At 37.3% G+C, this 14,292-nt stretch overlaps 1 protein-coding gene across 1 annotated transcript in view; it reads right to left on the reverse strand.

The window, feature by feature from the left end:
• LOC105398384 (protein sickie) overlaps window positions 1-14,292 on the reverse strand; it is a 144,904-nt gene that overhangs the window by 9,438 nt on the left and 121,174 nt on the right. Inside the window, exons 20-21 of the mRNA XM_048625954.1 lie at window positions 2,094-2,177; window positions 1,340-1,474 (exon numbers count right to left, since the gene is read on the reverse strand). Coding sequence (XP_048481911.1) covers window positions 1,340-1,474; window positions 2,094-2,177 — 219 coding nt within the window. The remainder of the gene's footprint in view (window positions 1-1,339; window positions 1,475-2,093; window positions 2,178-14,292) is intronic.

Raw genomic sequence — 14,292 nt, forward strand, 5'->3', positions numbered from 1 at the left:
CGGAATTAATGTCGAAAGGAATTGTCGGTCGGAAATATTGATGAATCACTTTGATCGACCGACAATGATCGGGTAATTGGGACACAAGATAATTTCTTCCTCTTCATTTTAAAAGCGGATGATTCGAGTTGAGGTCTGTTTGTTCGTAATTGATCCTAAGATATTTTCTTATAGAAAATTGTAGTTATACTGGCACCGCCGGTGGTACAAAAAAGCTTAATGCACTTGATCTGATTACTGTGCGTCTAACGAGGCCTCCGATAATGATTGATTAGCACAAATTGCAATAACGCATGACGATGTCTAACGACTGTATTAGTTCACTGCTCTATTAGCTGTTGGAGGTCTCAGATGTTATCGTCGTCTGACGCATAATGACCGTTGATACACTTCACTACTGTAATTAACATCAATATCCTCCACGATTTCTGCAATTTGCTAAAGAAATCTGATTGATCCAAGGATTAAGCACGGGCCATTGATTGTAATTAGCTACAAACAATTAAGTAAATGTGAAAACGGCGGTTCTACCTTTTTTGGCATAAGATTTCTTTGCCTAATCTCGTATTGCATAGTAACGTTTGGTCAAAGTCTCGTTACGCCGAAAATCGTATGGCATAAATCTCGTTTAGTAAAAAGTTATTTCGCATAACATTGTTTAGCCTAATAATGGTATTGCCGAATCTTGAATAGCCTAATAATGCTATGGCATAAGTTTATACAAAGTAATAATATTCGTTTGGCTTCAACTTTGACGGAGCGTCTCCCTACATAGCGCAAACTGGTGCCTTGTATTGTTTCCGCTGTTTGGAAAACGCTCCGCTCCGCTTCGCTGCGCTCCGCTTTGGTTTTGATGAACATGTGCACCTAACACGCTCCTCCTCGCTTTGCTCGTCGTCGCACCTATTTTTAGGTTTCGATCTCATGGGGTTTGTAATAATTATATTGGTCTTTAACTTTCGATTTTTTGATCATACAATATCGTGATTTTCGGGATGTAGGAGAAAAATACCACAATTTGTACATTTACTACATACTTAATATATTATTTATTAAGAAAACATTAGGAGAAACAAGATTATACATAGGTATAGACGAACATAAATTTGAGCAAACGAAACTTAGGTGTTTAAAGATTGTGCCTAAAGAGTTTTAGACGAAACGAGCCTTATGCCACATAAGTCTTGGCAAAGTGATGGTTCGGCCAAAAAAGTTTAGACCATACGAGTTATGCGAAATGAGTTTTGGTCAATAAAGATTATGCAAGATGAGCGGAACCCGAAAACGGCTAATGTTTTTATACTATAGGTCCTAATAAGTACACAATATGGGATGTTACCGTTGGGGGTGGTCCGGACACGTTGACGATGGGGCTGATGCCCATGGACTGCATGTGCGCGGTGGTGAGCCCCGCCTGGATGGACTGCTTCCGGAGCAGCTCGATCGTCTGCCGCAGCTCCGTCAACTCAGAGTCCTACAGACAACAATTAAAAACAATGAGAGTCTCGACGCTATAATTACGAATTTTATTGGTTTGCGATAAGATAGAAGAAAAAAGAGAAGGTATCCTACACGCTCATACATCTTAACATATTTAATCGAAGCCGAAACGTGTTCGCCAATAAAACATTCGTGTAATATTATCAAACGCCATCGATCGCAAAGACACCGCCCTCGGTTTAAATTGGAAACTCAACTATAAAATCCAACTTTTACGAACGAATTGCAGCTGCAATTTATAATTTATAGGTTTTATTTTGAGAATAACTTTAGTACTTAATATTACGAAACACCTTCATATTGAAATGGTCGTATTAACGGCCTTTCTCTCGAGAAATTTTACATCGAGAGTTTGTCCGCACCTTATTAATTATGCACACCAAATGATGTATCTACTGCAGTTCTATCCTGTCTACATAATATAATTATCTACTTAACTGATATGCTGTATTACCTGCTGGCGTTCCATAATTAATAAATAAAAGTTATAATTGTTCTTCTTCTTATGAGTCACTTCCTCAATCTTGATTCTTTCACATCATATTTTGTAAAGGTACGTACTAACTATAAACAGCGATAGATATTTCACTTACTTTTCTTTCAGCAGTGGCTGTGAGCTGCTGCAGCCGCTGCGTCATGTTGGACAAGCTCTGCTCGAAGGCCGACACCACGTGCGCCTATAACAACAGAATAACACATATGAATTTACTACTAGGATGAAGGTAGATTTTCTCAAAAGAGAATGAGTCTGGGCCATAGATATCTACTGCGGTGAGGTCGTAAGTACTTATGTTAGAACCACAGATAGCATTTATTAGGTCCCTAGGACTAGTTCGACGAGAGCGGTAACATCAATTTCTGTTTAATTAGTAATCAAAGATGACCACGAGCTGACACAGATATCTACAGCACTTTAATACCTGAAGCATGGTACTAGAGATATTTTATGCATTTGGAACGATCTCGATGTCTTTTACTAACACGAGATAATGATCCTAATTGATTTCTGGTTTAACTGGCCTGTAAGTGGCTTTAAACATTTCATAGAATATTAGCAATGCCTATGTAAATCTATTTAACGGTTTGTTTGTACATTCATAAACAATTATTTTAAATGATTACTGATCCAGACATGATTTAATATTGCATGTTAACGAATATCGTTAGGTTAACTAATTTAAATGCATTTATTAAGTAAAAAGCTGTGAATCATAATAAATAGGTTTATAGCCGGCGTGTGGTGTAGGTGGGTGCGGCATAACACAGGACCCTTTGTTTGTAGCGTCACAGGAACGCACTCTGTAAAATTAAACTTGAGGGTATCGACCCCATGTGATGGCTATTCGAATAACAAAAAAACAACGGACGGCTATACAGATACACAAGACATCATGTACATACCCAGCTGACGTATAATGAAATAAACGTACACTGCTTGTGGTTCTACATAAATGCATCGCACAAATTATTGGGGTAACATTTTGAAGTCAGGAAATTTCTATTACACATAGCTCCATTATACAATAGACAGAATTCACAAACTGATAAAATACGACATGCTCACGTTCATTTGAAAATAAGTATACAACCATATTTAACAACAACGAAAGGGTAACTTTTTGTAACATAAAACTGCTTCTTAAAATACAATCCAGCTGCCCGTGCGCATATCGTTTAACCAATTACGGTGAATCGCACTGTCTGTGCTGGTGATAGATCTTGGCAAGGCTCGTGCGCCATTAAGTACATTGTAAAAAACCCTACGATCCCCTGGACAGGTGCCGGCTAATTAATCGACAGCTGCGGAAGCGAGCGCTTTGCCCAGGTATGGAAGGACACCACCGCTACTAGATGCTACAGTGCCGTTTATGTAGCAACCGCTTTTAATGTAAGTATACAGTTTAAAGCACATAATAATGTATAAGTAGCTTAACATAAAACAAAATAGTAAGTATGTAGTAAATTTAATCTGCTTATCTTTAAGATAAGACAAAAGATAGGTACAATTACTAAAAGCTTAATGCAACTTTGGTCTTCGCAGCCATATTTTAAAGGAAACATCATAATGCCATAAAATTTGATAACAGCCTCAGGCATGTAGGTGTTCACGTATTAAAATCAATACCTACGTAGAAAGTGCCACCAAGGCACCAGCCCACAGGGACATAAAGCCATTTTACGAGAGAATTGCTCCAATATTCCACGACGGTATATTTATTCAAGTGCACACTTCCTTATTTGGTGATGATGATCCTCGCCCTGCAGCGGTAAGTGTATAATGCTCTCAGTTATGTCAATGTCTTACGGAATCTGGCCACGACTACGTTTAAACAATTTTGTAGCTTTATGGGATTTTTACTCAATACCTGTTCACCGCTCCTGACTTTCTTTTGTGTTGAAAATGGAGACACTTGAGTGACGAGGAAGGCGATCAGGTTTCCCGACAGTTAGTTACAGTCTACTTGTGCTGCGATCATGCATTTGATAACAATAAATAATAAGCAACATTTTTGCCGTGCGCGATAGTGGAGTGCGTACGCCTGTAACCTGGAAGCGGTGCGGGCTCGTGGAAACAATGCGTCCATAACGAGCTCTGGGAGAAACGTTATACACGGATGCGGCTGCATTAGGAAAGTGTGCCGAAGTACCGCCGCCGACTGCCACCGATCGACTATCTGATACCCTCACCAGAACTTATAGTAAAGGCATAGCGGATGTGTCATGTGATAAGGTAAATTTCCAGAATTAATAATTAACTACTATAGAGAAAGGAACAAAGAACGAGGAAAGAATACATCTTAGATGAAAATCAAGGTATTTTCACTCTGCAAATGAGTCAGTAAACTGAAATTGAAATGAGCTGGAATGGAGGTCAGCAGTCATAAGGTCGTAAACGAAATGGCAGGGATGTAATTAACTAAAGATGGCGCAGTTTAATCGCGTGACCTCTGCAGAAGTTGCATTGTGGACCGCGGTGCGTGGAGCGATAGCGATCTGGCAAGTCCTGCAGCCACTTACACCGGCAGCCAGCAGCTAATGAGCTGCGCGAGCGCCGCGCCCACCACGCCGCACATTCGACTCGCTGCCCACTTCTGATTTATAGCCGATCAACTCCTACGACATTCATCTTCCATTTGATTCTGGAGCAGTGGGTATGAGTGTCGATTCTTTGGATGTTTCTTTGAACGTCGAAGATTATGATACGAGTTATGTAAGTATATCGAAAGAACATGAACTCCTGTAGGTATACTTTATAAACTACTATGAGTGCTTGAAGTTGAAATTACTTCAATATATCTCGGGTGCAACAATTCTAAGTTGATATAATGGCGGCCATGCATCGCTCAGCAGCTATAAACAAAATTCTTACTGACATTTCATTACAATACCAATATCCGTACATTAAACGAATACGGCTCGATTCTGACAGTTCTAAATAGAAACAACGAGCTGAAATAGAAAGACAAACACAATATTAATTTCACAGCCCATAAAAGCTCAATGGTGCTAAGAGAAACGTGTTCAAACAATGCCAAATGTTGGTAGGTATGCAGAAAGCGAATAATTCAGTGGACTTGAGACAAAGCGGTCGCAGTGATTGCCCAAGTTCAAAGGTGTCCCTTACGGGCGGCAACAATGGATGCTAGACTAGCCGTGTTGGGCGCCCACGCTACTTAATGTTGCGTAGACAAAATACCATGGGCGGTCCATAAACAATGTTATTATCACAAACAACCAGTTGCAAAATACTACTTAGACAACGATAATAACTTTCATACTATACAGTGGAATTTCAACTATTCTAATCATGATGAAACGGTGGGATTGTGCACACATACCTACATAATTGTGTTTAAATAAAAATATGTATACAAGTAAGACTGTCACTGATTTTATGTTAATACAGTTATCATTATCATTCATAATGTTCAAATAATATGGCCGATGAAGATAACATTTTGCTATTATTAACTTCTTTACCACCGTGGGAATAGTAAAATGGTATTGTAGAGATTTAAAAGCTTACAAGCATGATTAAACCAACACCTGACCAATAAAACGACCTTCCCATGGCCCTCGATATGCAGGTAGCCTTTTTTTCATTGTTGGCAAAGTGTATGAGAATATGAAGAAGGTATAAGAATATGCAACTATTTTATTAATTTGATTCTTTAAAACCAACCCAACAGTGGGCGATAGAAGGCTGATGATGATGATGATGATGATGATTCTTTAAAACTAAAGTATTAGAAACATAAATTCTACAAATTACATGTTATGTTGTTTGTTGGATATGTAGATGGAAGTCAATAGATTTCACATAATCTGCAAACAATTGTTACGGCCCCAGTGCATGACTATGACTGCAATGAAACTGTTGATTCCGGTGGGAATTATGTCATTAATCAGGTTCCTGGCATCTATTAACAATATACCATAGCAAATGTAGGGTATTGTGAATACATAATATTATGGACTACGATGACTTCCAAAAAAACCGACAGCAAAAACACTATTTCCTGCGCATTCATTTGGGAATTTCCGTGTCAGTTACCTTACCCCACGCCGAAGGGACGTCAGGTGAATTGAACACGCAATGTTCTCCCCCAACTGAATAATAGCTTTTGAGTAAGTGAAATTGCAGTTTTATATGTCCATTTAAAACGTAGGGCTAAAACACAGTGAACATGCACTTAGCATAGCCACACCGTACCTTAAAACATGCGATAGTTTTGTTTATTTGGAAAAGTCGATGAAAAGTCTAACTTTAGCGATGCAGTGCGTGGCCGCCGACTGTTACAGTTAACAGAGATACACATGTATACAAATTTATTACACCCTTTTATCGGGGATGGATCACCATGATAATTTATTTTATAGCAAGAAAGTCAGCAAAAAAGAAAGTAAATACATATTATAAAAGTTTTAATAAAATCAATCTTACCTCTTCTAAAATGGGGCAGCTTTTATAACGAGACTTTTTCATTGCTAGCTCCCACCAGGGCACAGGTGGCTTGGATCGAAGAATTGTTTGACAGCCAATTTTTGAGTCTTGAGATTCATACAAGGTTCCTAAAGTTCGCGAATGTGGTCGAGATGTAGATTCTTCTTCATCTGCAGTTATTCCAGTTATACATTCACAGCATTTATGTGGTCTTTTAATAACTTGTGGTCTAAGATCAGCGCTAAATGAATGTCTATAGTTAAGCCTTTTTGTAAAACCATTTGTTTCACTCACAGATCTTTTAAAACCATTCCGATTATTCTGCAAGGGCATTCTTGGTATTTGCTGCACTTCATTTAAAATACTTGGTTCATCATTTAGACTTATGTTATCACCAGAGAGTGGTGTATTAGGTTCAGAATAAAATCCCATCTTGTTTCTTTGAAGACTTCCATAAAAAGGATTATCCGTGAAACTTGGAGATTTTAAATCAATTGATTTAGGTCGACGGTGATTTAACGTTGCAAACTTTTGCGGTGATCGGTGAAATTTTGACCGATTTGGTAAATCTTTTAGCACGTCTTCCGTATCAGTAGATGGTATGGTAGAATTATCGCTGTAGCTCGATATAGGCCTGTCATTATCAGTGAAGTAAGAAGACTCAGAGCAATTATCTCGATCGCTATGACTTCTTCTGAAGTCAAGTGTACTTCCCATTGCGTCCTTGCGGGAGGAATGCTGCTCAACTCCGTCGTGGTTGCCGACGTGCCGCTCATACAACTGCCTCTCACCGTTACTCAAGTTCACGTTAGTAATTTTTTCACCTGTCTTTAGCTCCTGCTCTCCAGGAAACTCTAAGCTTTTTAATCGGCGCCGTCTCGGCTTGATGTCTATGGAGTCGTAATGAATTTCTTGCGACCCATTCACATAGTTTACTGGAGAATTGCCTTTTGACGGACTAACTTTGGCATAAATTGGCTCAGTTAAGCTTAGGCGAGTTGGTTTATCTGGGAGCGGCGGTGGATCCTTAGCCACATATTGGACTCCACAAGTATTGTCTAAGAAACAATTTTTATTTCTTTGTAAAGTAAAATACTCCGAATGCCGTTGAGGTAGATTAGCTGGATTATTTGGTTCAATAAGATTCCTTATTTTAATACGACTCCTTGGTGCTCGAATAGTAGCAAATCCATCGTGAATCGGTGAGCCATGGTAGGTAGGAGAAGTAGTAACTGCCATGTTCGTTCTGTCCAATGATCAATAGCTCATTTCTTCATGAGTGTAGTAGAAGCACCGTAGTTGGTACACACATTATACACCATATAATTCCCGATAAAACACTAATATTGTTACATATAATCAAGAATTCGTTGTACATCATCTGGTGTATTATCTAGAAAGCGGAAAATGTTTAAGTGTTGTTTATCAGTTTACATACGTTGTTTTGTTGATGATTAAATAAAAGTGCAATGGAAAACGTTACGAACGTTACTTAGTACCCACCTACAATTGATATTTTTTATACAAGTACGAGAGCTTTGTAGACTTTTTGTCTAAAAATATAAACCCTCAAGTAGTTGAGATGTAGTTTGAGGTTTCCAACACTTGACCTGTTTAGAGAGGAGATGGTCGAGTAGAATTATTTTTGTCTAGTTGATAATTTAACCCTATCAGCCCAGAGGCACTCGACTCACATACCACATTGCCTGATGGCTGAACGCATAATATACAAAAAAAAACTTTAGTATTACCGCTGCAGACAACGCAACACATGCAAACGTGTCTTTTATGATAGTAGTTACAAGATAATACTCGTAGTTCATTAAGCGCCCTCCGGTCTACATCAACTTTCTATATCTAGAAATGAGACTGCAAAAGTATTCGTAATTCTTATAATGTTAAAGTCGGATGCACCTATTTATGGTTATAACAAGCAAGTTGTGTGATCACGTTCATCCGGTGTGTGTGGACCGGGTTATTATCAGCAGGGCATTGTTGCTACTCCTACTGAGGGATTATTACTGACATATTATAGACTGCGAATATTATGTGTATATGGGTATCTATTCAAAAATATATCAAATAAATCATTTCATATGAAAAGGGTTTGTAAGCAGATATAAGGTATCTCACACATTGTGCGAGAGTGACTCACAGTATTCGAATACAGCATACAGCTGACTCCTTATTCGAATTTACGTTTATTGACGGTCGTTACAATTCTGTTCAGTTAAGATCCAAGGTTTATGTGAACTTTATTTACAAAAGGTTCACATTCAGTATCAACTGTTTAAGAAGAGAATAGAATATGCTATATAGGGAAGAATCTGCCTTCAAAGTTATCATCTCATTCAAGTGATCAGACTTATTTACAAAAATTTGCTGGCAAATCTACTATTTTGCCTTCAAACCTATTATTTAGCAAATTCAAAACTGATTTAATTGGCGATCGTTTAAATGACACCCTTTAATAGATAGAGTAGTTATAAGATGAGAGTACATGCAATTTGTACGGTCACGTCACGGGAATCGTGAAAGCAGAGTCAACGACCTTGAACTCTAAAATCACATGGGTAAACGTTCGGTTGGCTCATAAAAGCGGGAGTTACGAGGCCTGCATTATTCATCTGAGCCGAGGTAACAATAGCTAGCCCTGCCGTTACACGGGTCAACGCATCAATTTAACCAGACATGTTATACTCGACGTTCTATTGACGAGGCATCTCTTAGGTCTTAGACCACATTTAAAAGCCACGTGCATTGTGGGAACTTTTATAAATTCGAGGTGCATGCCAGCAAAGTGCCAATTAACCTTTGCTATAATGACTTCCCGAACAAATAGTGAGCCCTATCATTAAATCGTTAGTAGTGTTAGAAGAGAAGGCGCGTCTGGTCTTACTCGATTGTGTAGTCAAACAATGGCAGGTCATGTTGTTATACGGGTTAAGTCATAAATTATGAGGGGCGATCGCAGACTCCGATTGAACAACTAACTATAGAGTCGTCTTGACAAGAACGGGAGGGAGGGACCAGTCTGTATCCATTGACGCTCTTGGGATACATTCATAATGGACATAAATTAATTAATAAGTAACTGGAATTAAATGTTCGGCAACATTTTTCCGACTGCTATAAATACGTAAGTTATTTTGGGCAAAATGCATTTTTTACGATCTTCATCATCATCAGCTTATAGCAGTCCACTGCTAGACGTTGGCCTCTTCTAAAGCACGCCACTGGATGCGATCTTTAGCTTCGATCGATTGATATAAACTAGATAATATTTTAATTTATTAATATTATAAAACAAAGATAAAAGCTCTTCATTAACATATTGTATAATAAAAAAACTGACTGGAACTTTCACTAATCTATAACATTACATAAGTTACATAAATATAAATGGCAAACATCAACGATAGAACTGTAAGTTAAAATAACAATGTTAATAATATTCAATACAAAAAGAAGCTCAGTGAGAGAGCTCTTACTTGCAAATAAGAAAAGGATGGATGTAATATTTACGTTGTTCTCTTTCTATCTTTACTGCAACATGCGCTTGCACTTCATCACGTATCAACGACCTGAGTTAAGCTTCATAACCAAGTTCACTACGATCGTAGTAAGCTCCGTTTCGTAAAATAAAATTTCTCTGCCATTTCAAAATATTTAAATAGCGCCTCTCTATGACTGACGTTTCCTTATATTTTTTTGTTTTTTAATTGTAACTGTAATTTTTGTATTTATTGTAATTTTATATGGGTGCTGCCTGTAATAAAGAACATTATTATTATTAAGTTTCGTTTACCTACGTCCCTGCATTTGTTATTAATTTATTATAATTAGTGTGGTGATACTTGGGTAGCTGTGAGTGACATATCAACTGTCGAGTTGTCGACCGATGGCCTCGATAAAAGGGCCATCTGTACCTCAGTAAGTCTGTAGGGCATACTGTAGTGACCCAAGAATAAAAATAATCAGGTAACAAGATACTTTTCGTGTGCTAAGTGATTCAGCCTTCACTCTCATGCGCGTACGCACACGAGTTGCTAAAGAGAACATGACCCTAACGGTGCCGAGTCGGGATGCATTGTCGATGACCCGATCATGTGTACACGAGATTGCTTAGAGACGTATTTTCGACCTAATTATAGTTTTTCCGCGGCCCATAGGTTACTTTCAAAATATTTAGATAGTCAGCATTGCTGTGGCGCGCCATGGTAGAGTTCATTTGTCTAGTTGTGGATGATTTCAGGTAGGTAACTATTTATTGTGGTTTTATAATTACGGAATTTAGGTACATTAAGATTAAAAGGTAGTGATTGAATAAATTATACCTAAATATCCATATAACCTCTTTATAGATATATAGGATATAATGTATAATATTATCATTAAAAACCTGTATTTTATTATTTGTGTAAACTATTAAACCTTGTAATCTGGGTTATTATTTTAACTTGATGAACAAAAATCTAAATAGCACTCTGTTACATAAATTCTATAAGATAAGAGTTTCCTAGAATAACTCCGAGATTAAGCATCGAGCACCGCCGCCGACCCTTGAGATGACCTCAGATGATAAATATCTCAAAAAGTGCTGTAAAAAGTTTCAAAATCTATTTACAGCACTTGATAACATATGAATCATACCTACAAAAACTTTGCACTTCTGCAGTTCCACTGTGTTATTAGGTGTTAAATAGAAAGTGTAGCGAACTGGTTTTTGATTGTGATAATTTGTCGTCACACGAACGGCACAAAACGGATACGCTAGGGACTAAACAGGTTTGGTGGCAAAAACGCAGTAAACATCTTTAAACGGCTAGCAAAATAAACCATACAGAATTTTGGTTTGGTATTTATACAAACAGCGTAAGAACATACTGATACTATTTACCTAGGTGTACTAAACGGTTAATTGCATGTCGTAAACCACAGGATCAGTGATACGAGGAAGATAATGATTTATAACGATGATCTCAACGGAATAATCATTATTCCAAGCGAAGACTACTGCGACTTAAGAAGGTACTCCCAATGGCATTAGTGAGTCCTTTATTAGTTTTAATACACAACAAGGAAATGAAAAACAAACTAGTAGCTATATATTTTACTATAATAATATAGAGCTAAGACAAGCCCAATAATTGTTTGCAGAATATACAGTTGGTTTAACTACTCATAAATAACGCAAGTCGCGAGGCCATGAAAAAAGACACAAATGATCAAATAAGACTGGACACATTTAAGTAATATATTAAACAAACATAGGAGCAACATTCTTTATATTATGTTTGCTGAGCAATTTAATAAGCAGGCTTAAGGAGCACATCTGCTACGCACATGGCCCAGGAACGAAGCATTCTTGATGGCATAGACATTCGATATGAGGTGAAGTATCATTTTGGACACTTGATTTATTTTAAATTCAGTTAATTTAATTCAAACTGCGTATATTTTCTAGCTTGAATAGCATGTTGATTTGACCTGTCATACATTATCATGTTCCCATTAGCATAAACATTCGATTACTATACAAATATACAACCACAGCGGTATGAAACTGTTCTGGCTCGAAATCCTAGTGAAACGGAACGGATATATTACAAAGGACTATATCGAAATATGCGATTCTACCAAGCATATCACAAATTACTGAAGAAAATGTGACACAGACGACGAGAGAATGGCCCATTCCGACTGGGAGACTACAGTAATAAACCATCGTAGGTATGTATCGGCTAGGTTGGGTCGCAAAACTCAAATTGATTTGTGCTATCGATGATTACATAAATTATTTTACAGATATTCATACATGTCACATATTCCGATCAAGTTTCAACGCATAGCTGGTGATTAATACCTACACAGTGAATGTATTCTTTCTTATGCAATGCTTAGCTACTCGTCTTTGTTATCTGCTGCTGAGTCAGGGGACCACCGGAAAGCTGTAAGAGCTTAGACAGCGTAAGCCTAATACTGTTTACAATTGTGCAACTCGAGTGTTATCCGTTCTTAACCGTGTTCAAGTGAGAGCGATGCTACCGGTGCTGCCGGTGGCGCTTCCTGGCTATAGATATGCAGCCACCAATCTACTGTAGTGCTTCCTTCCGCGGCTACATTCAACATCCAAAACAAAAACCTCAAAACGGACGCACTCGTGTCAAAAGGTTTCCGTAACAACGATATGCGATGACATGACAACACAACAATTAAATAGAAAAATATAGTTTCAACACCAAAGGATATGTGTACTTTATCCGGATTTTCTTTTTATTAGTGTTTGCAACATCGTGCCCGCTATAATTTACCGTACACATCGATGATTATGTAATGTACACGTTAAGAATTTTCGCCGTTTCGGTATCAAGGTCAGAATTATCGTTAAAAATGACGTAAACGCGAAACAAGTTTTGTATAGATAAATTCATTCATTGATAGAGGGATGTAGAGGTATAGTAGGTACTTAAGTATATTTAAAATTTTATTTTTAATGTAAAATATTAAATTAAATCTTAAGTTTTCTAAAACACAGCATACAAATTTTCTAAATTAACCAGCGTAACATTACATTGCGTAGTATTTTCGACCGCCTATTAGCTATGGCTCATGAATACGAGCATTATTAAACTAGCATGAAAATAAAAAGTAAAATCTTAATATCAACAAACTTTACTAAATTATAATTTTTACCTACACTGCACTCGTATAATACTAAATACCGTAAGTATAAAAATCATACAACGTTGAGTGGCAATGGCAATACTTAAATAGAACAATCAAGGGGTTATGGCATGAAAATCGGTGATGAACTTATAATATGAGGGGTCAACGAGGTTGACGTAATTTCTAATGTGGTGGCCAATAAATAAACGCGTATGTGTCATAAAACTCATAAAGATTATCTGCACCCATAAAATTTTAAGATTTTGCGTTTAATGAATCTCAAGCGTCTATAGAGATTCACCTATATTTAGGAAACGATCAACAAGAAAGAACGTTTACATCCTCCATTGATTAGTGCTTATGTAACCCGCTCCATCAGCTTCATTATAACAACGGTTTTGCGGATGAAATAAATATTCTTCAATTAAATTCCTTACTTTAATACTTCCTTCCTGTCTCAAAATGTATTTAATAATTAAGACGTTTTCCGTTATTACGGAACATGAAATAGTTCCTTATATGTATGTACTTCTCAATTAAACTAGGAGATGTTTAGTTTTTCTGTTACAATTTCATTGATTCCTGAAACTTTCCTACAGGATTTTACTACTTGAAACATTAAAAGAAGACATTAACCCTACAAACTACTATCAGTGTTTTTCAAAGCTGATATTTAATGAGTTCGTTGTCTTTGCACCATAAACACACGACTATTTTCTCTGCGGCTCTGTTGGGAAAGCATAAAAGTTTCTGTTGACGCAGAACATCGTAAACTTCACACTATATTCACCCAAAATTAACCTTATCGTTGTAGGTATTTTGTACATAAATCACATCACACAAGTATAGTTTGATATAATGGTTCGAAGAGACAGATAGCCTCACAATATAACGTTATGTATTAAGATGATAGAGAGACGTAAGCGGTGGTGGAATCAGTTATAAACGTGATAAATTCATAGCCGTTATTTATGAAGAGAACTACTAGTCCATTTAAGTTATTGAAGAATAAATAATGCAGGGGCGCTAGAGATCCCTGGCCCGTCTTCGAATGAATTAACCTCAATTGAAACTCGCCGAGAAGGCGCTTCGCTGATTGAACACACTACACTCTTATAACAACCAGTAAATGCCTCTTACTGTCTTCCTGCCATTTGAATAGAAAGATTTGCAAATAA

Source organism: Plutella xylostella, chromosome 15, assembly GCF_932276165.1.
Source record: "Plutella xylostella chromosome 15, ilPluXylo3.1, whole genome shotgun sequence".
Lineage (NCBI taxonomy): Eukaryota > Metazoa > Arthropoda > Insecta > Lepidoptera > Plutellidae > Plutella > Plutella xylostella.